Source organism: Varanus komodoensis, unplaced genomic scaffold (assembly GCF_004798865.1).
Source record: "Varanus komodoensis strain SLA01 unplaced genomic scaffold, ASM479886v1 scaffold34_3, whole genome shotgun sequence".
Classification (NCBI taxonomy): Eukaryota; Metazoa; Chordata; class Lepidosauria; order Squamata; family Varanidae; genus Varanus; species Varanus komodoensis.
In genome coordinates, this window is record NW_025335855.1 from 1166626 (window position 1) to 1185994 (window position 19369).

At 56.7% G+C, this 19369-nt stretch overlaps 1 protein-coding gene across 1 annotated transcript; it reads left to right on the forward strand.

Moving 5' to 3' along the window:
• Positions 1–5149: 5149 nt before the first annotated feature.
• MZT2B (mitotic spindle organizing protein 2B) lies at positions 5150–17935 on the forward strand. Its single transcript, XM_044439388.1, has 4 exons — positions 5150–5313; positions 6095–6213; positions 14691–14879; positions 17602–17935. Exons 1-4 carry the CDS (start codon positions 5150–5152, stop codon positions 17742–17744), a joined length of 615 nt encoding a protein of 204 aa, XP_044295323.1. The 3' UTR covers positions 17745–17935.
• The last annotated feature ends 1434 nt before the right edge of the window (positions 17936–19369 follow it).

Consider the following 19369-nt stretch of genomic DNA (forward strand, 5'->3'; position numbering starts at 1 on the left):
GTTGGTGCCACAAAATGCCATTTTAGCGTGTCCCAGTTTTACAGCTATTTCAATTTGTTTTCAAAATGCCCATGTTCTGGTTCTTAGATCATGTTAACTTTGTCACTTTTGCAAACCCCTCCGTAAGTTTTGGCCGTCGTGGGGCATAGAGATAAGCCATCAGAAAGGAATGACATGAACCAAGAGTTCAAAAGTGGATATAGTTTTAGCCGCTAGCATGTTCTTTTTACATTTCTTGATCAGCACCCTCTGGAAGCCTCTGAAGCGTAGTGAAGATGCAGGCGCGGCGGCTCTTCTCAAGGCCCTCCGGGGCTGAGGCAGCCATGCCCGGCGCTGCCACCAGCGCTGCAGCTTCCTGCACCGTGAGGCTGGGCAGCCTGGCCACGGGAGCTTGGCCCGCGTGCCTGCGCAGCCCGCGGAGCTGTTTCCATGGCCGGGGAGTCGGCACCGCCCAGCCCAAACCGTGCTCCTCATCCCGAACGTGACGAGAGCCGGAAATCAGCTGAGCTCTCAGCCGCCGCCGAGGTGCAGAGGTGTCCTGACGGTACCTGCCCTGGCAGTTCAGAAGTTTCCCATCACCAGCTGGGGTCAATCCATGAGCCCAACGACCCCAACACCTCGCCTCCTCCCATCTCCCATGGCGCCTGCAGTCATAACTGCAGGCACAGGGCCTGCGCGGCCTGCACTGGAGCACCGCCACCTCTGAGATGGGGGCGGGAGCGCCCTTCGGCCCCCTCCGGGGAGCCTGCGTGGGGGTGCGGTGCTGCACGAGCGGATTGCACTCCCGCGGGGAGGCCTGTCCCTGACCGGAGGAATCTTGCCGGCTCAGGACGTGGGGCCGCTGCTGCGCTTGCCCACCTGGTCCTGGCCCATCACCCCGCCTGCCACTGAGCCAAGCTCTGGTGCTTTACAGATGCCTTGCGGAGGTGATTGATACAAGACTTGTCTAGAAAACATTCCAGTGTGCTTTGATAAATGCTGATATTTCCTAATAAAGAATAAAAGGCAGAATGACGTGTTATAATTGTCCAAAGACCTCAAGATTAGCACTCCTCAAAATTACCAGCAATTTAAAAATCACTGGTTCAGTTTGGCTATTGGACAGTGAGGTGTGCAGAATTCTGACTTTTCCCAATAAATGATGGGAATTCAGGTGAAGTCCAAAATGATAAAACCATGGAATGGTAGAGCTGGAAGGGGCCAGAGGACCACAGGGTCCAATCCCCTGCTCACGTAGAGCTGTCAGTGAAACCACCCCTCGCAGATTAGTCTTGAGATTTCCAAAATGGACCACCCCCCAGTGCGACTCACATGCCCCCGCGGGCCTCATGCCTGAGGTGAGGAAGCCTGCAAGGCGCCCCTCTGCAGGAAAGCAAAAACGGGGCTGCCCCCTTGGGCAGCCGCCTGTCACCCCAGGAGAAGGCACGGTCAGTTTTCTCACGATTTGCATGCCAGCTCGCGTGCAAACTAACTCAGGATAAAGTTACACTTAAACAGCCAGGCTTTGCATACAAGCGGACCTGCATACTCCAACCCCACGCCGCCCCCCGCCCCGCCACGCACCCCCGCGCTCTGCACATGGACGCGCGGCTAAGGAGCGCTTTTGCCAGCTCGCCCGCCCGCATGCACGCCCGCACGCCCGCACGCCCGCACGCCGGGGGAGCGAGTGGAAAGAAGCCCCGCGCTCGGGCCGGCGCTGTCCAAGCGCAGAAGCCGCGCCGCGCCGCCGGGCGGACTCACCCGCAGGTAGCACAGGCCGACGAGGGTCAGGCACGCCAGCAGCAGCACCCACTGGGCGGCGGCGGAGCAGAACAGCAGCGGCACCGGCCGGGCGCGCGCGCCCCCCGGGCCCCCCCGCGGGCGCTGCTCCATCGGCCGCCGTGCCGGGCGCGCGTGCACCAGGGGCCGCCGCCGCTGCTGCCGCCGCCGCGCAGAGCGATGCGCCCCTGCGGCCCCTGAGGTCCGGGGACAGGTGCTCGGTGCGGCCCGGAGGACGTCCGGCGCTTTATATGCAGACAGAGGTGGGGGACTTCTTTCTGACTAATCTGAAATTTCCCTTCGTTCTCCCTTTCTCTCCCTCCCTCCCTCTTTCTCTGTGGGTGATTGTGGTGGCTGATATTTAAGATGCTTCATTTCTGAATCAAGGCAGATACACGATCCCTGAAGTCGTTCTTGTTCGCTGTCAACAAAAAAGCCGCAGCTGCCTTTAGGAACTTTCTCCTCCCTGGCGAAATTCCCCTTGATGTGAAGGCGAGTTTCAGAGAACTGCCATACCTTGAAGCTGATGTTAAGAGAATACGCATTTCCAGCAATACCCTGCAGATGGGATGCCAGAAGGGCCAGGGCAAGCGAGAGTCTTGGGATCCAGCCCTCCACACGCCCACCAGGACCGGTTTCTTTGTGAACGAACGGGCCATGTGCTGCACGGAGGGTACCGTGTGCGGATGCTGAGGGAGCCTGTGCCCCGCGTCCACGGCACTGCCCACCTCTGCACAGCCCGAGACCACCGCTCCATGCTCATCGTTATTATTGGGGCAACTACAATCGCACCTATAACTACATGGAGTTTCACTGCAACGAAAGCATGGCCAGATATGGACCACTTCTACCCAGACCTTGGTACAAGGTCAATAAAAATCAATGACTTTTCAATCATTTTTAAAACTGTGAATCTGATGTTTAAATGTAAGCTACAAAAAATAAAATGCAATCTAAATTTCTCTCTTAAAAAGAAACATACTTAAATTTCAACATAGACATGCTTAAACCTACAGTCTGGTAAAAGCATAATGACATACGAACTAAACATAGGCATCCTTTCTTGAAAAAGCTTTGTCCAGCCTATTAGCCTAAATATGCATTTAAATAATAAATATTGGTGTGCTTATTGCATTTCTAGTCTGCCTGATGATCGATGATCTCTGGCTGGACGGCAGCGCTCTGGCCAGGGCGGGCTCTGCGAGGCCGAGGCCGAGCAGCGTGCGCACCGTCGCCATTGCGGGGCCTGTTTTCCGGCCAGGGCTGGGCCAGGAGGGCAGGGCAGGGCAGGGCAGGGCAGGGCAGGGCAGGGCGCGCACAGAAACGGGCGTTCCAGTGGAAGGGGGGGTTCTTTCAGCCACTTCAAACCTTGACCCGACCTGTTGGTCATGGGCACCAGCTTTCCTCCTACTGCTTTGCCGCCACTGTTTTCTGTTTGCTTGGCTTTGCTTCTTGCGAGGCAAGCGCATGCGGAGCCAAGCGGAAAGGGTCGCTGCCGGAGGGAAATCGAGGGGGCCAAATGCCCAGGGGCCCCTTCCTGCATTCCCATTCGAAGAGCACGACCACATACCCCCTAGCCTGCAAGTCAGTCCCACTGAATTCTGGGAATTTTCACTGTACCTTGTCATGGATTCCAGTCCTAAGAAAGACCCTGTGGAAGTATTACAAAAACATTCTCTCTACTGATATAAAGGGAAGCATTTTATCAGAGCATGCAGTGAAAGAAAGAACTGCAAAGGTTGCTTGTAAGAATGGAGCAGTGTACGTACACAAGGTGCAATTCATTGTAAGCTAGCAAGGCTGCAGTGGTCAATTTTGCATCATGGCTCAGGAACCCGATCGATCGATCGATCGATCGAGCTATCGTATTTGTATGCTGCCCCATAGCCAGAGCCTTTCTGAGTGGCTCACAGTGCAATATATTTAATTGGAAATGTGACTTCCATCAACTTTTTGTCCTGCTGATTTAAAGCACCGAGTTAAATCTGCACAATCGATTTCAGTCAGTCCGCCCTGAACGCATCATTCCTGTGCGGCAGGGAGGGGATCAGAGCCCTGGGGGCTGCATTCTGTTTCCAGCCTGAGGTTCGGGATCTGAAGACACTGACTGGAGGGTTGCAGGATCACACTCCATTTTTTAAAAGACCACATACTGCAGATTCCCATACTGAAGCATTGTTCTGTCTCTGTGGGTTTAAAAACATATGTTCCGGGGTCTATTTCCGAAGGCTCAAGCAGGCAATCTGCGACACCGTTCAAATCACAAAGCGTATAAATGACCACGAGAGGAAAGGGGGATTAATCGCGGGTCCAAAGGGAAAGCGGGCTTCTCCGGCGGGCGGCGCATCCAAGGGCGCCCCCTCGTGGCTCGGCCCGGTCGTTCTTGCTGCGGCGGCGGCGCCTCCGTTCCTAGCGAGCCCCAGGCTGCGGCCGGCTGGTGGCCACGGACCGGGAAACTTTGCCCGGAGAGCTCCTCCGAAATCGAGGGGCCGGGGCGCCGCTTTCATGCTGCAAAGCGCTGGTGCGCAGGGAGAGGGAACGGGGAGAGAGGAGGGCGCCGCTGCCCCTCGCCGGGGCGAACGGCTTCGGCGGAGCCTCCCGGCCCCGGCGCTTTGCGATGCTGGTGCCTCGCGCACGAGCTCCGCCCCGCGGGGAACACAACGAGAGGGGCCGGCGGAGGGCTGGGGTGCGGGAGCGGCGCACCGGGCGTCCGCTCGGGGGCCGGGAGGCGCTCCGCCCTGCCCCGCGGGCGGCACACGCAGCCCCCGGCCGTGCTGCCCCCGGCGCCGCGAGCCCGGCGCGAACTGGGCCCGAGCGGCTTCTCGGGCACGCGGACTCCCTCGCAGGGCATCGGGGGCCCAGCAGCGGGCGCCGCGTTCACGCGCATCGCCAAGGGCTGCACGGGAGTGGCTCCCTCCGCCCCACCAGCTCCGCGACGCTCCAACACGCGCCGCCTCTCGTCCCCTGGAGTGCTGCAGGTTCCTGGACTTGCTGCTGCGAGCCATTCAGACGACCACCGCACACGGAAAACAGGAAGAGGTGCGCCTGCCCTTTGGGGCCGCTCTCACGCGGAGCTCACTGCGCCCGCTCAGCCGCTACCGCCGAGCGAGGCTCCAGCCCAGGAAGGGGCGCCTCTCTGGACCGATTCTGGCCAGCTCCTGAGCGCGCCCTTCCCGCGGGAGCGCGCAGCGCGGACACCCGCCCCCCGGCCGCGCGCGGCCCCGGTGCATGTGCGTGGCCGTCCAGCGGGGGCGCTCCGCCCGGAGCAGTCTGCGGGCCGCCGGAAAACTACACGTCCCAGAGTGCCCCGCGAGCCGCGTTCCCGGCGGGCCTTGCGGCGGCGGGACGGAGGAAGGGCGGCGGGCACCTGAGCGCCGCGGACCGGCGCGCCATGTCGGGGCCGGGGCTGGGAGCGGGGCCGGACGCGGCGGGGCCGGGCAAAGGGGCCGCGGGCGGGGCGGCGCGCGCCCGGCGGAAGCTGCTCACGGCGGAAGAGGCGGAGCTGTTCGAGCTCGCGCAGGCGGCGGGCAGCGGCCTCGACCCGGAAGTGTTCCGGTGAGCGGCGGCGGGCGGCCAGCATGCGGGCCCGGTGGCGCCGTTGCGGGCGCCGCGTTTGCATCCCGCTCTCCTTCCTCTCGCGCGGGGCCCGCCGTGGGCTCCTGCCCCGCGCTTCGCCCCTGGCGCCCTGCCAGGCGGCTCCCGAGGGCCCAGGGAGCGGCTGGCCGAGCCGGGACTGGGTCGCCCTGGCTTCCCATCGCGCCCCCTCTCGGCGCCGGCCGTGCTCTGGTCGCGCGCGGCTCCGAATGGGCCGCGTTAAACAGGCCTCGAGGGCCGGATCATTCGCGGCTCCACATGGGACACGGTCGCCTTCCCTGCCCTGGAAGGGGAGAGCTGCCCTGGGCGGCCGTGCAGAGGGCCGCTCACGAGCGGGGAGGCGATCCGCGGCTGCTGGGCCTGCCCCGTGCGCCGCCCTCTCTGCCGCAACTGGCACACCTGCGTGCACCTGAGGCGCGGACGGGGAGCGCCTGCCCCCCCCCCCCGCTTGAGGCGTCCTGTGGGCGGCTGGTGTGCCGCCGTGGATGCGGAGTGCGGGTCTAGATGGGCCTTGCTGGGATCCCCCAGGGCTACTCTTACGTTCTCCCTTTGCGGAGGGGAGGTGAATGTGCCCTCTAGTCACATCTAGAATAAAGGCTTAGGTTTCATTAGCATTTTAAATACGCAGTTGTAACTGCTGTGTGGCAGAGAAGAAGCGGTGCACTGAAAGTTCCTACGAAGGCCCGTTTCAGGACCATGAAGTGGTCCGTATTGTGTTCTCAGGCTCTGTGTTCTCTGCTAGGATTTTGCTGGACCTTCTGCGCATGAATGTGGCACCTTTGGCCGTCTTCCAGATGCTGCGCTCCATGTGTGCAGGGCAGAGACTTGCTGGTGCCGAGGCTGCTCCAGAGCCAGTGCGAGGTCAGTGGTACCCCTCTTGTTGCTCATGGCCCCCTTCTGAGGCTCATTCACCTCTGTGACCCTCCTCATAGTTGCCTTTAGATGGAAAACATGCCTTACCATCTGCACCGTTTATTACCTAAACTGTGTTATAGTTTAATGCTTGGCTTCTAAGGAATATAATATTTCATTGTTTACAGACTGCCCTTTTTGTTAAAATGTTTATTGTAAGCTATAGTTAATTTTCAATATATATACTACCGAAATTAGTACAGAGAGTAAGATATGTGGATTAGTACAAATTGATTATACATATGACATTTCAGTTTGGATGGCCCCTTCAGAAACTTATTGTGGCCCCTTAGAAATATGGCATTTGGAGAACCACTGTGCTAGAGAAGTAGTTTAGCAAGACCTGCCATTGGTCAAGGTTTAATTAAGCTGGGGGATCAATGGAATCAGAGTATCTCCGAGCATCTGTGGAGTGTCTCGCCTCTGGTTTTTTTTTTTAGTTTGCTTCTATATAGGCGGTTGGTTTTGCATGCATGAGCTTCAGTACAAATTTATTTCTAGATGTTAATTACTGCCTTCAACTGCTGTGCCCAAAAGCTATAAAAATTGTGCAAATTTAGGCTTCCTGCCAACACTAAGAGTGGGACTTTGGATATTCTGTGCTGAATGAACAGTGACTGAATGCTCCAAAAAAAAAACCAAACAAACAAATTAATCAATAAGGTTCCATAGACTTTTGAAACATCCAATCCTTTAAAAAAATTTCTCTTGTTTATGTGACTAGAATTAGAATGTATAGAACACGTACTTCTGATTAATTCTTCAGCTTCAGCAAAAGAACACAAGCTTCATGTTCCCTTGCAGAACAGCTATCAAGATATGTACTTTAAAAAAATAGGTGACACACTTTATCTACTGCAGGCAAACTTCTCATTTTCAATCTGTAAGTGACACCCTTTCTAATAGGCACTGTGGTTACTACAAACATAGGAAGCTGCCTTGTGCTGAATTGGGTGAGTCCCCCGGGGTAGGCAACTTGAATGGATGCAGCCAGCAGTTTGAGTAAGTGTCCTGGGCACCAGTGCAGCGTGCCGCTGGGGGAGGTGTGGCCAGGCGTGAAGAACAGGTAGCCAGCCCACAAGCCGCAGAGGTGAGGCCTGAGCCCCAGCACGCCAAATGCCTTTGAACTCACAGCGTTCAGCATCGCAGAAAGCAACCCTTTCCTCGACCCCTTCTCACCAGCCAGCTCACCCCCGCCGGCTTTTTCCTTGCTCTGGCTTACCGCCTTCTCTCTCTCGGACGGGTCATGACGAGCGGGAGTGGGGTGGGTTTGCCACACAGAAGAGAGTCACCGGCTCTGTCGCTCCCTGTCCCGCCCCCTGCTCTTGCCACATATCCCAGCAGCCTCTGTTGTTCCCCTCAGCTGCCTTTTCCTGGCTGGTCCACTGCGGTTTTGGGCCAGGCTGTCCGTTTCCTATTCCTGCTTGCCTCTCCGTCTCTTCTTAGCCCATCCAGGCCCCCAGAGGGATTTTCCCCCACTCAAATAAGCACCTTTGCAGTGAACTGTCTGCTCTCGCCCTGTTTCGGATGGAAAGCAGGGTGGCAGGCACAGCCTGTAGGAACAGAGTAAGTGGTAGTGCGCGCTGCCAGTATCCTCAGGGTAGCAGAGAGCAGGTGCCTGAGGCAGTCCCTCCTGCTGCCACTCCGAGGGAGGGTGGTTCATCCGGAAAAACGCTGGAGCACTGGGCCCGGATTTCGCCACAGACCAGTGTAGTAAGTGGGAACTGTGCAATAAACTGTATCTGGGCAGCAAAACCAGTTGTGAAGATACAGTGCAACTGGGTCTGGGGGACGTGAGAAGCCCATGGTGGTAAATAACCAAGCTCTTGCAGTGGATGGTGGATGCGCGCTTTGCCTGCCTCCCCCCTCACAGATTGATCTCACCCCTCCCCAGTTTATCCTTCCTCCTTCCACACGCATAAAATTAACTCCGGTCTCCATCATGCTTGCATACGTCCACACATGGACAAGTGTCCCTTCCTTCTAACTGCAGGCATGTGTGACACCATGCTGCTTTTGGCACGCCCCCCCCCCCCCCGCTTTCTTGCGCAGGTGCAGCCCACAGTGCTCCAGACTTGCAGGCGCACAGCTCTCCTCAGCCGGCTCAGCCAGCCAGCTCGCCCTGCCCCACTGGGTGGCCGGCAGCCCCGCGGCCCCTAGCCAGTGCAGCTGCTTCCCTTCTGGCCCCACTGCCCTCCTGCTCCCCCAGGCTCCTGCAGCTTGCGCGGGGCTAGGGAGCCGTCACCAATGAACCTTTGTGCAGGTAGCGAGTCTGTGATAAAGCGTGTTTTTGGTGAAGGCAGCACAGCTGCACACACTTGTCTTGCTTTCAGTTTGGACCTAATCACTCTCGCAAAGCTTTTGACATAGTGCCCCACGACATTCTGATAAGCAAAAACTGGACTAGATAGAAAAGCTGTTCGGAGGATCCAGAATTGGCTGCTAAATCGGAGTGTTCATCGATGGCATCTTCCCAGACCGGAGGGAGGCAACCAGTGGGGTGCCTCCGGGTTCAGTCTCAGTCCCAGCGTTCCTCAACATATTGATTAACGATTCAGATGAGGAAGTGCAAAAAATGATCAGATTTGCAGATGGTACAGAAGCGGGCTGAATAGTGAACACCCTGGAAGACAGAATGAAGATCCAGGAGGATCCCGGGAAGCTTGAGCTCTGGGCTGGAAGCAACCAAGGTGATTCGGCCGGGACAGATGCCAAGTCTCCCTCGGAAAAAGAAACCCGGTGCATCGCTCCATGGTGGGGAACACGTGGCTCAACACACCCGAAAAAGAAGAAGACCTCAGAGTTACTTGGGCAACAGGCCAAACATGAGCAAACAATGCTATGCAGCCTCAAAAAGGGCAACTGCTATTTTGGGGTGTATTAATAGAAATACTAATTTGAAATCATGAGAAATAGCTGTTCTCTATACCCTTCACTCGTCAGACCTCATCTGGAATATTGGATCCAGTTCTGCGCACTAAGATTTAAGAAAGATGCAGAAAATCTAAAAAGGGTCCAGAGGAGGGCAGCAAAATTGATCCAGGGCCTGGAAAACTGCCCTTTGAGGAGACAGTGCGAAAGCTGGGCATGTTCAGCCTGGAGAAGGGAAACTGAGCGGGGACATGATATCCGTCTATAAGTATCTGAATGGCAGTCACAAAGAGGAAGGACAAGGTCTCTTCTCACCAGAGTGCAGGACACGGAATAGTCAGTCCAAGCTGCAACAGCCCAGATTCAGGCTGGACAACAGGAAAGGCTTCCTCACGGTCAGAGCAATACGGCAGTGGGACCAGCTGCCGGGGGGGGGGGGGTCTCCCACACTAGCCATTCAGGGTGAATCGGGAAGGTCACCTGAGTGGGTTTTGTGAGCTGGTGTCCTGCAGCAGCAGGGGACTGACCGAATGTGTCCTAGCAGCCCTTGTTCTTAGCCAAGGCTTCTTCACAGCATTAGAGCCTTGCTTGTGCTTTGCATTGCATACTGTCCACGAACGGCGCCCTCTCTGGCTTGCACTCTGATTCAGAAGAAGGGCAGTAAGAGGGCCCGATACACTGAGCGGCAGAGGCCGGGGAGCCAAGATGTACCTGACTCCTGCCTCTGGAAGAGCTGGCCAGCCCGAGGAACGCATGGCGGAAGGCAGGAAGGTGGGATCAGCCAAAGGCGGAGCAGGACAGAACTCTGGCACAAGACCCTGCACTCCATGGCCACCGCTGTGCCTCATGCAAAGCCGGATTCGCTGAGCGCCACGAGGGAGCAGGTGTCCAGGGGCGCACTGCTCGGTCACTCCTGCTGCCTGCAGAACTGGCTGAGCACCCCAGGGAAGCTATGTCTGTAGTTCGCTTGCCATTGCACCAAACCAGTATCTCTAGTTTATTCCTCTTCGGGCAAGCCAGAATCATGAGCCAGGATTGCAAGCCTGGCTTATGCTTTTGGCTTGTGAGGAGAGCGGCCGAGTTCCTGGTCTGGGAGTCTTGAGTCATGGTTTCTTCCCTGGCTTAGCTGCTCGTGCTGACGGAGGAGCCACGTAGGGGTGATCCATGTGCTTGTGTGCTGACCATCGGCCTGCATTCCTGGCTGTTCTGAAGCAGGCCCATGTTTCCTTTCTAGTGCCGCTCCTCAGCCTCGTGAGTGCTTGTTTGTGGGTCCATTTGCCTCCTGCTTCTCTTGGCACTCGCTTGTCTAAGCTATGGAATGGGACCACTTGGCTGGATGCCCCCCCCCCCAGCAGATAGTGAATTCTTGCGTAGGTATGGCTGAATTCTGTCTAGTTGGCTTGCTTGCTTTTCTGTGTGAGATCTGATACCGCAGCTTCTGTGCTCATGTTCGCTTCAATTCTGGCTGCTTCTCATGCTATTCGCTCGCTCGTCACCTCTGTAATCCCACAGTCCTCATTCTTCCCAAGTCAAAAAAGCAACTGGGAGGGTCTAACGGGGCCCAGGATACAGTTTTGTAGCATCATTTTGTGCTTTCTGAGAATGAAGAGGAGTGCCTCTAGCCTGCAGCCGCTTTCTCCTCGAACTGGGAATCTGAGAAGTGAGGGCTGACCTGCATACTGAACAAGCAGACATAACAAAGAGACCCTTTCTGCTGGAAAGAGGAGCAGCGGGCTGGGAGCCCAGAAGCAGCAGTGGAAAAGGTGCTTGCCCCTTTCGGCACCTGCTGCTTCTCCATCCCATAATCCCGCTGCCAAAAAGCACTCTTTGTGGGTTTCAGCTTTGTTTACCCTAACAATGCGTCTGGAGACCCACGTGGTGCCGGGGGTTCGGCAGCAAAGTAAAACTGGCAGGCAGGGTCCTCGGCTGATTCTCCACCCTCAGTTGCGCTTCACGTGCCTCCGCCAGCCGCTGGTCTTCCACAGCGTCGTGCCCCAGCTCTGGATGCTTTCTTGAGCTGGCGTCACAGAGACGACATCCTGTTGGAAGTCCCTGGTTTACTGAGGGTGGGCCTGGCCCCCAGGGCTTGTCCATCCCCTTTGAAAGACTGGCGCAAGGGACCACGGCCACATCTTGCGGCACAGAGCGCAGCAAGATAATGACTCCTTGTGTGAAGAAGCGCTTCAGCTTTGTTTCTCCCGAGCTCAGAGCTTGGCCCTGAGCTCCAGTATTTTGAGAGAGTTGTTTTCACGCATTACATTTCTGTACCTCCTGTTAGCCAAATATTCTCCACAGCAACCACAATTTTTATAAATGTCTGTAATGCTTTCCTCCCCTCCTGATCATCTTCATTTTCGGGACAAAGTATATTTCAGATCTTCCTCCATTGGGAATATGCTCCAACTTGGTCATCTCTGGGGTGGGTAGCCAGGGCAGCCTGTGGCACTCCCTCTGTTGCTGCACCCTCTGTGATATGTGCTGTGGCTGTCTGGGTTTCAGGCCCCTCCCTAGTCGTCTTCTGTGTAGAATGAGTCTTTTCCATGATTGCTGCACACCAGGCCAAGTCTCCATTGGGGCAGCCCCCTCAGCACGGATGTGGTGGGCTAGGAGGCGAGAAGGGACCCCCAGAGCCCTGGCGTGCATCTCTCTGTGTCCTGCAGGGGTGGCACCAGATGTGCGGCACCCGGTGGCGCCTTCTGCTTCTTCTGCACCTCAGTAGTGCAGGCACTCTGGAAGCATCGCTGCCTGCATTGTGCGCAACCGGCCCCGACCCCGGGGGCCCACTGCCTCCCTCCCGCCTTCCTGTGCCCTCTCAGCCCTTTCCTGTCCCCTTTCTTGCTCTTGAACCAGGTGCGGCCTCATAAGATAACTTTGCCATTTTGAAAGGAGGGGTTTAGTTCCAAGCTTCTTGAAACTCCAGGGCCTTCGTCTGCCTACCCTCTTGAAGCATCCCAAGAGACTAGGGAGGTGAGAAAGGCTTCCCTCCTCGGACTCCACCCTGATGCCTTTTTGCATATGTTCTTTCATATCTTTCCACCAAACAGGCTGAACAGCCTGCAATTTTCCAGCTCCCAATCTCTTTTTGAAGTTGTTCTTTACGTGAGGCACCTGCCCGGCTCCTTAGCCAGAGCGACTTACAAGCAGCAGCGGGGAGGCTTGCTTGGCCCTCGGGCTCTCCGTCTGCGGACCCAGCGCACAAAGCCAAAGGGAAGAGGGCGTGGGAGGAGAGACTGCAGCCCTGCCTCTCAGTCGCCTTCCCGGCCTCTTCTTTTAACGAGTCACTTCTTTTTGAGAGGCGATCACTAGTTCCACACTTGCTTTTTGGGGTATGTGCTGTCTCAGCCCACATGGCTCCACACTTCATCAGTGGCAAAGTAGGAATGCATGATCGTTCTTTTATAAGGTCATATAATTTTCGTTTTTTTCTGTGAATCAATGCTGCTTCAATCATGAGGCTTAGAGCTGTGTGAAGAGTTAACCCCTGGGTGACACTGACAGATACTGATCCTTGTCTGGCAGGCTGTAGGGCACGGGGATGCTGCAGCCTGGCCTCACGAGCTGGAAATCCGCCACCCCAAACCCTGCAGCTGGCATGGAAAGAACGGCCAGTCATGGAGGGCGGGTGAAGTGCTGGAGGACTGGAGCAGGGCTAACATCGTCTCTCGCTTCCCATCGCTAGTTGAATATGAGCCAACAGTGTATAGTGGCTGCAAAAAGAGCCAGTGCTATTTTGGGCTGCCTCAGGAGAAGTATAGCTTCTAAATTATGTGAGGTGCTTGTTCCCCTAACTCTGTCCAGCTCTAGGTAGGCCCCATCTCAAGTCCTGTGTCCGGTTCTGGGCACCCTTCAAGAAAGACGCAGACAGACTGAGCAAAGTTCAGCGGAGGGCGGTGCAGGTGATCCAGGGATCGGAAACGAAGCCCTGGGAGAAGAGGTTGTACGAGCTGGACATGTTTGACCCGGAGAAGAGAAGGCTGAGGCGGGATATGACAGCATTTTTCGAATGCGAGGCCAGGATACAACACTGGACTCCAATTACGGGAAGCCGGGCTCCCGCTAGCCGTCCGGAGAAAGGTCCTGCCTGTGAGAGCAGTACGGCGATGGAACAGTGGCCTGGGGAGGGGTGGCCCTCCCACCGGGAGCCATTCCAGAGGCAGCCAGGCAGCCGCCTGCTGGGAATGCTTTGACCTGGAGCCCGGCGTCGAGCAGAGAGCTGGACTGGGAGGCCCCTGCCTGCTTCCAGCTGTTCTGTCCTATGAGCCCTGGCCGACCTCTGAGGCCAGATGATTGGAGGTGATGTTCAGGGAGCTGGGGAGGCGGAAGAGTCTGGAGTGCGAGGGGTCCTGGCTTCGTCCCGCTTCTGCCCGAGCACCCATGGCAGGGGACAAGAAGCCCGTCCAGCACGATCCCAGCAGCCAGCGAGTTGGGCGGTGCCGGCTCCTCCTGCCAGTTTGTCCTCCCTGCAGCTTCAGCCTGGCAGGGCATTCAGGGCCACGGGAGCCTCCTGGTTCCAAGGGTTCCATCTTGCACGGCACACGGCACAGGGCTGTGCTCTGAGCTGTTTTGGATGGAGCATAGACTGAATGAGGCTCTGGGAAGCAGAACTGGTGTGAAGGCGTGTATATAGAGCCCCAGAAGCAGAGTGAGTCAGGAGGGGCCTCTGGGGCCATCTAGTCTCGCCCCTGGCGCCAGCCGGCTCCGCCCATGCAGTCCCCAGCGTGTGGCTCTCCAATGTTCCTCGGCTGGCCTGGATGCCGCGCAGGGAGCAGCATGGGAAGAGGAGGCATTGTGTGTGAGGCTCTACAGAGGAGGCGCTGCGGAGATGCCCAAAATAGCGTGGCGTTCCAGCGCGAGAACTTGCGCCAGAGAAGGAATTGGCTCTGTTCTGCTTAGCTGAATGCTCTGGGGCTGTACTGACTAGGCGTGGAGGGGGGACTTGGCAAGGAGGATCCCCCAGGGAGGTGGCGATGGCTGCAATGGCTGCAGCTGCACTGTTGCCGGAGGAGGTCCGCAAGGCGGCACCTGCCCAGAGAGCCGCCCTCCGGCAGGTAGTGTGCCGCCCGGGAGAGCTGCAGCTGAAGTTCCCAGTGGGCGCAGCCAGGATTTCCCTCCACTCACGCTTTTCTCTCCCACCCTGTGTCTCTTTTAAGGAGGGTTGATCAAACGTCGCTTAGCATCTCAGTAATAGAAGCTTATACGTAACATGTATTTATTTGCAATATTTAAAATCATTCAGTGCTTTGCATGTGGAATGACCAGAAGAAGGTTGAGGAGCTCAGAACAACCGCTCTGCACAGCTCCCTCTTTCTCCTGACGCCCTCAACCTGCTTCGAGCACAATATCCTAGTTCAAGTATTTGTGTCTGGACTTTTCTTGGTATACAGGTATGAATTGTATAGGCAGAAAGAATGTAACCGTGATAGTACCTTATGTAACGGCATTCAAGTTATCTGACTGTAAACGTTTTCTGAGCTTTCTGCACATGCACAAGTTTGTCTCTGTATCTCTCACCATGTGGAGTTTCTAATTTGTTTCTATGTCTCTCTTTGAATTAGAGCCCCCACTTGTCTCTGCCAAGACCAGTAAACTCCCTGCTCCACTCTCATTTTCCTCTGTCCTTCGACCGCCACGAATAAGAGTCACTAAGGCTGTGGTCTACAGTCCAGCTGCAGCTTGTTCGCCTCTCTCTCAAGGTCCCCCTGGCTCTTTCCAGTTTTCTTGCTGCCTGTTCTCTCCTTTTGCAGGTCGTGTGTATTAGTTGTCTACTGGGTTTTAGTGCAGTCCTCCGTGATAAGAAAGAATTCTCTTTTAAAAGTAGTTCAGTTGCCTCCTAAGAATGCTCGCTTGGCAGTCAGAACTGTGAATTTCAGCAAGATTTGCCTCTAAGTTAACGTGCTTTGCATTTTAACTTTAGACTTAAAACACGGGGCACTACACAGCGCAGTTAACCCCAGTTCTAACATCGGGGGGGGGGCGTGCGCATGCGCATGAAAAAGGATACCCTGAGTGTGGCTGACTTTGGGTTGGATAGCTGAATTAAGAGCCTGGCAGGACTGCGGCCTGTGGGGCAGAAACGCCTTGCGGTTTCCGAGGGAACCTGTGCGTAGTGCAGCCTGCAGACCTCCGAATGCTCTGGCGGTGGTTAGCGCCGCTCAACTGTGTCTCCTCTGACGGCTGCCCCAAAAAGGGAGTGGCATGTGGGGACTGAGCCTGATTGTGCCCTCGACGTGGACCCCCTTGCTCCTTTGGGGTCCAGCACAGCACGGCTCCACGTCCCTCGCAGTGCAGGCCCCACCTTCTGGAGTGCCCGGACGTTGCTGAGACGCTGGCCGAACCCAGTCCCTTAGTCTGCGGGGTGCCTGTGCTTAGTCCACGCTTTCTGGGAATGTCTGGCTGAGTTATTTTTCTGAAATGTTTCTGCTGAGTATGGATAACCTTGTACTCCTTTTCAACCAAGAAAATGCTGCTCTTTGTATCAGGGTAACTGTGCGTTGAGGCACTCAGAATTCTAGCTGATGGGCTGAAGTATTTTATCTTTTGTGATACTTGAACTGAATGTTCTTGGGAAAATTCTCCGGGAAAGATTACATGGGAGCACGTCGATCGGAAGTCGATTGTACTTTCTTCAAAAATAATGGCCAGACTACTGGCCTGTCTCCTTCACTGTGCCATTGCACGTTTGCAACAGAGACGGCTTCCTCCGCTCCCAACCCACCTTGTGCCCTCAGAGCTGGCAGCTCGCAGCAGCGGCCGTCTCTCCCTGCAGCCCTCCCTGTGTGCAAGGAAACGGGGCGGCCGGAGCGGAACACCGCCGGGGCAGACGCAGCCACCTGTGCAGGGGCAGCTGCTTGGGACAGGGCGTGCCCCCCCGCCCTTTAACTGAGGGAGGCTGGTTGAGCTCCTCAGCCCCACGGGGTCTGAGGGCAACCCTGCATTTGCCGCCTGAGTGCAAGCAAAAGCTTCCTCCGACTCTCGGTTTGCCCACCGCGGTGAGGACCTGGGCAGCTCTGTGCGAGGGCAGCAGAGCACGGGGCGGAGGCGTGGGACCCAGTGGATCGCTGGCTTGCCTTTGGGGTGGGGTCGTGTGCCGGCTGCTGCCCGAGAGGGCTGCTCAGGAGGCTTTGGGGGGGGGGAGCAGGAGGACTTCTTTATATTCCTCCTCCCAAGAAGAATTGATTTCTACTGTGAAATTCAGCTTGGATTCCAGGTAATGCACAATGTTAGGAATGCTCTTAACGCATTTAGCAAATGACACAGGAGAGTACAAACTCCAGGCCCACCACTCTGGAACCCAGGAATGACGGGGCACGTGAAATGCCTCCACCCCCTTTGGAGAACTCGGGCTGACAGGAGTGGCCCTGTATGTTCAAGCATCCGGTTGTGTGGGGGGCAAGGAGAGGGTCATGCCCATGGTGACCTGCCTGCTCCACCCGTCCCGCCAGAGCAGGAAGCCAGAGCCAGCCCTCCTGTGCCCCTGTTCTGCCCTCCTCTCACTGGGGATGGCGAGTGTGCGGCAGCCGGCACTGGGCGGGGGGAGGGGGGGCTCCTGGCCGTACGGGGCCCTCGGCCAAGACTGTCCTCGCTCGTGAGTGGCCTTAGACTGGCTTTTCAGGAATCAATGGATTATTTAAAGGATGGTGGCACACTTTCAGTCTCCCTGGATGACATTTGAGAAAATAATATTGGTTACATTGCTTCGAACCAAATTATTGCTAGGACTAGTTTTTGCCCTAAAATACAAAATATTTTCTAGAGCCCTTTTTCATGAAATTAGACCCAACGAGGAGGAACAGGAGGTGCCCGTGAACCTCTGCCCTACCAAACATCTGGAGGATGCGTTGTAATCTATGATTAAAGCTTTGATAGGTTGACCTACCCATTTCAATGGACCTAAAGCACGGAACCTTAACTAAGTGTGGAATAGTACATTTCGTAATACAGGAAGCAGGACTAGTTCAGAAAGTGCCACCCGTTCCGCTTCTAGAAGACCTTCTGCTTGGGACCGTGTTGTAGTTGTCGCTGCTCTCAAGCAGCCGCCCACAGCCACAATTCCATCCCGTTGTTCCAAGAATGGAAGCACAAGTGCTGAATCGAGAGGTCTTTGGCTGGGAAGAAGCAGAAAGAGGCCCCGCTGCTTCTCTTTCCTGCCTAGGTGTAGGAAGCGCTGGTCACTGGAAGCAGCGGCTTGGCAATGCTGCCAGGTAACTGCTCTTTCAGCAGGTGGGGCTTAGGAAAAGAGCCCGGAATAAGTGCCGATTGCTCCAGAGGACCCTTGGAGCAGGCAAATGTCTGCTCAAGTTGAACTGAGCGCCTTTACTGGTCAGAGTGCAGCTCATCCTCGTGCGGGAGGCTTATTAAATCCGCGTCTCCTAGGTGAATGTTGACACGTCGGAAACACTTGAGCAACTCTCGCACTTGCTGCCTTGCTCATAAAAAACCCTGAACTGAGCTTCTGTTTTCCTCCAGGGAGAATGAGGACCATTTCTGCAGCCGCCGCAAACCAGGCGCTTTCGGATCACAGCGGCCGAGAAGGCTCCGGCCAGCGCGTGCCTCGGCAGCCGAGCGCCAGCAGGCCGCAAAAGGCCGGGTGCCCCGGGAAGAGCGCGTAGAGGCTGGGCGGGGGGCCGCGGAAGGCGTGTGTCCCGCTGCTGCAGAGAGTGGCGACGCGGCTGCCGCCGGCGCTGGAGAGCGAGCGGGAGCACTGCGGAGGCCGCACGCAGCTCAGACCAGGGAAGCCCGTGCCCGGGAGCCGGCGGACCGCCGCATCACGCGTCCACTGATAAAGTTGCCAGTGGAACCATCCTGCTTCGTGTTTATTTCCTGTTTCACCGTGTGTGGTTGCGGTTGCTGGCGTGTGTGTACTTTTCACCTGCATTGTGCCCGTGCTGCTGCCTCATAAATGCGTATCCTCCCCATGTCCTGTTGGGCAGCTCGGTATGTGATGTGCTGCCACCGCCACTTCTTTCGCCGCTTGTGACCCAGCACTATGCAAAGCTGCTTGCTTCTGCCTAAGCTGACTCAGGCCTCGGCCGCAGCCCGGCACACTCTTCCTGTGGGAGGCGAGCCCGTTCAGTTTCAGGCAGGCTGTTACTGGAAAAAATTCTTAAAGAACATTGAGCAACTGACCAGGCAGGCAAGACAGCCTCCTCAGTTTGAGATTAGCATTGTTGAGTTTTGCATTGTAGCCCCTCCTGTCTGTGCCATGTTTCTCCTCGGGAGTAGAGCTGCTCCATCTCTTCTGGGTTTGTCATTTCCAGCATAAAACACTTTGTCTGACGGGAAATGCCCCATTCCAGCCCACTTTAGTTCTCTCATACCAAGTGCTGCAACGTTTGGCCACTCCACTTCCTGCCCCTCGGCAGTTCCGCTCCCCTCGTCCCCATGAGCAAGATCCACCCCCTTCTGCTGATGTGGCTGCTCAACCGAAGAGGAGGGTGCACCTGGGACTGTGTCTCCCCTTTCACTGCCCCGCCTCGGGTGACCCTGCGAGGAGCTCGCCTGCTGAGGCAGCCTCGCCTCCTGGTGGCATCGCGCTCGGTTTGAGCATGAGCCCGAACTGTGGACTGAAGCCTGAGACCTTGATAAGGAAGATACCAAAAGATGATTCCCGTGGCAAAAAGCCTAACATTGTGCACTACCTGGAATCCAAGTTGAATTTCACAGTAGAAATCAGTTCTTGGGAGGAGGAATATAAAGAAGTCCTCCTGCTCCCCCCGCAAAGCCTCCTGAGCAGCCCTCTCGGGTAGCAGCCGGCACGCGGCCCCACCCCAATGGCAAGCCAGCGATCCACTGGGTCCCACGCCTCCGCCCCGTGCTCTGCTGCGCTTGCACAGAGCGGCCGGTGGGGCTGGTTTGACTGCTTGGGGAGGGGCTCTCGGGATGGGGGTGGGGGGTCTCGGCGCGCAGAGTACAGGAGGGAGCAAGAGCTTGTGGGGATGGCTCGCCAAGCAGGCGTCCTCTTGGGTAACGCGGACTGAGCACTGCCCCGTGGCTTATCCGAAGGGGGTGCTGGTGTGGGTGGTGTGTGGCTGCCTGGACTCTGGCCAGCGCTGTTTGCTCACCCTTGTCCCTCGAGCTGCAGCCTGTGCAGAGTGACGCCATCTGGCATCTGGCAGGGACTTCCAGTCCCCTGTCTCATCCCTTGGACAGCCCTTCCAGCAGCATTGATCCCGCTCCTGCGCTGACCTTTCCCCTGCATTTCCCGGCGGTCTTTCGGCCCACCTGGGCAGGCAGC

Bases quoted from the DNA above. Each gene is read 5' to 3' on its own strand.
- MZT2B (XM_044439388.1), top strand. From the start codon at position 5,150: ATGTCGGGGCCGGGGCTGGGAGCGGGGCCGGACGCGGCGGGGCCGGGC. The intron at 5,314-6,094 runs GTGAGCGGCGGC...GTTCTCTGCTAG, and splicing joins CTCGACCCGGAAGTGTTCCG to GATTTTGCTGGACCTTCTGC. The intron at 14,880-17,601 runs GTCGTGTGTATT...GTTTTCCTCCAG, and splicing joins CCTGTTCTCTCCTTTTGCAG to GGAGAATGAGGACCATTTCT.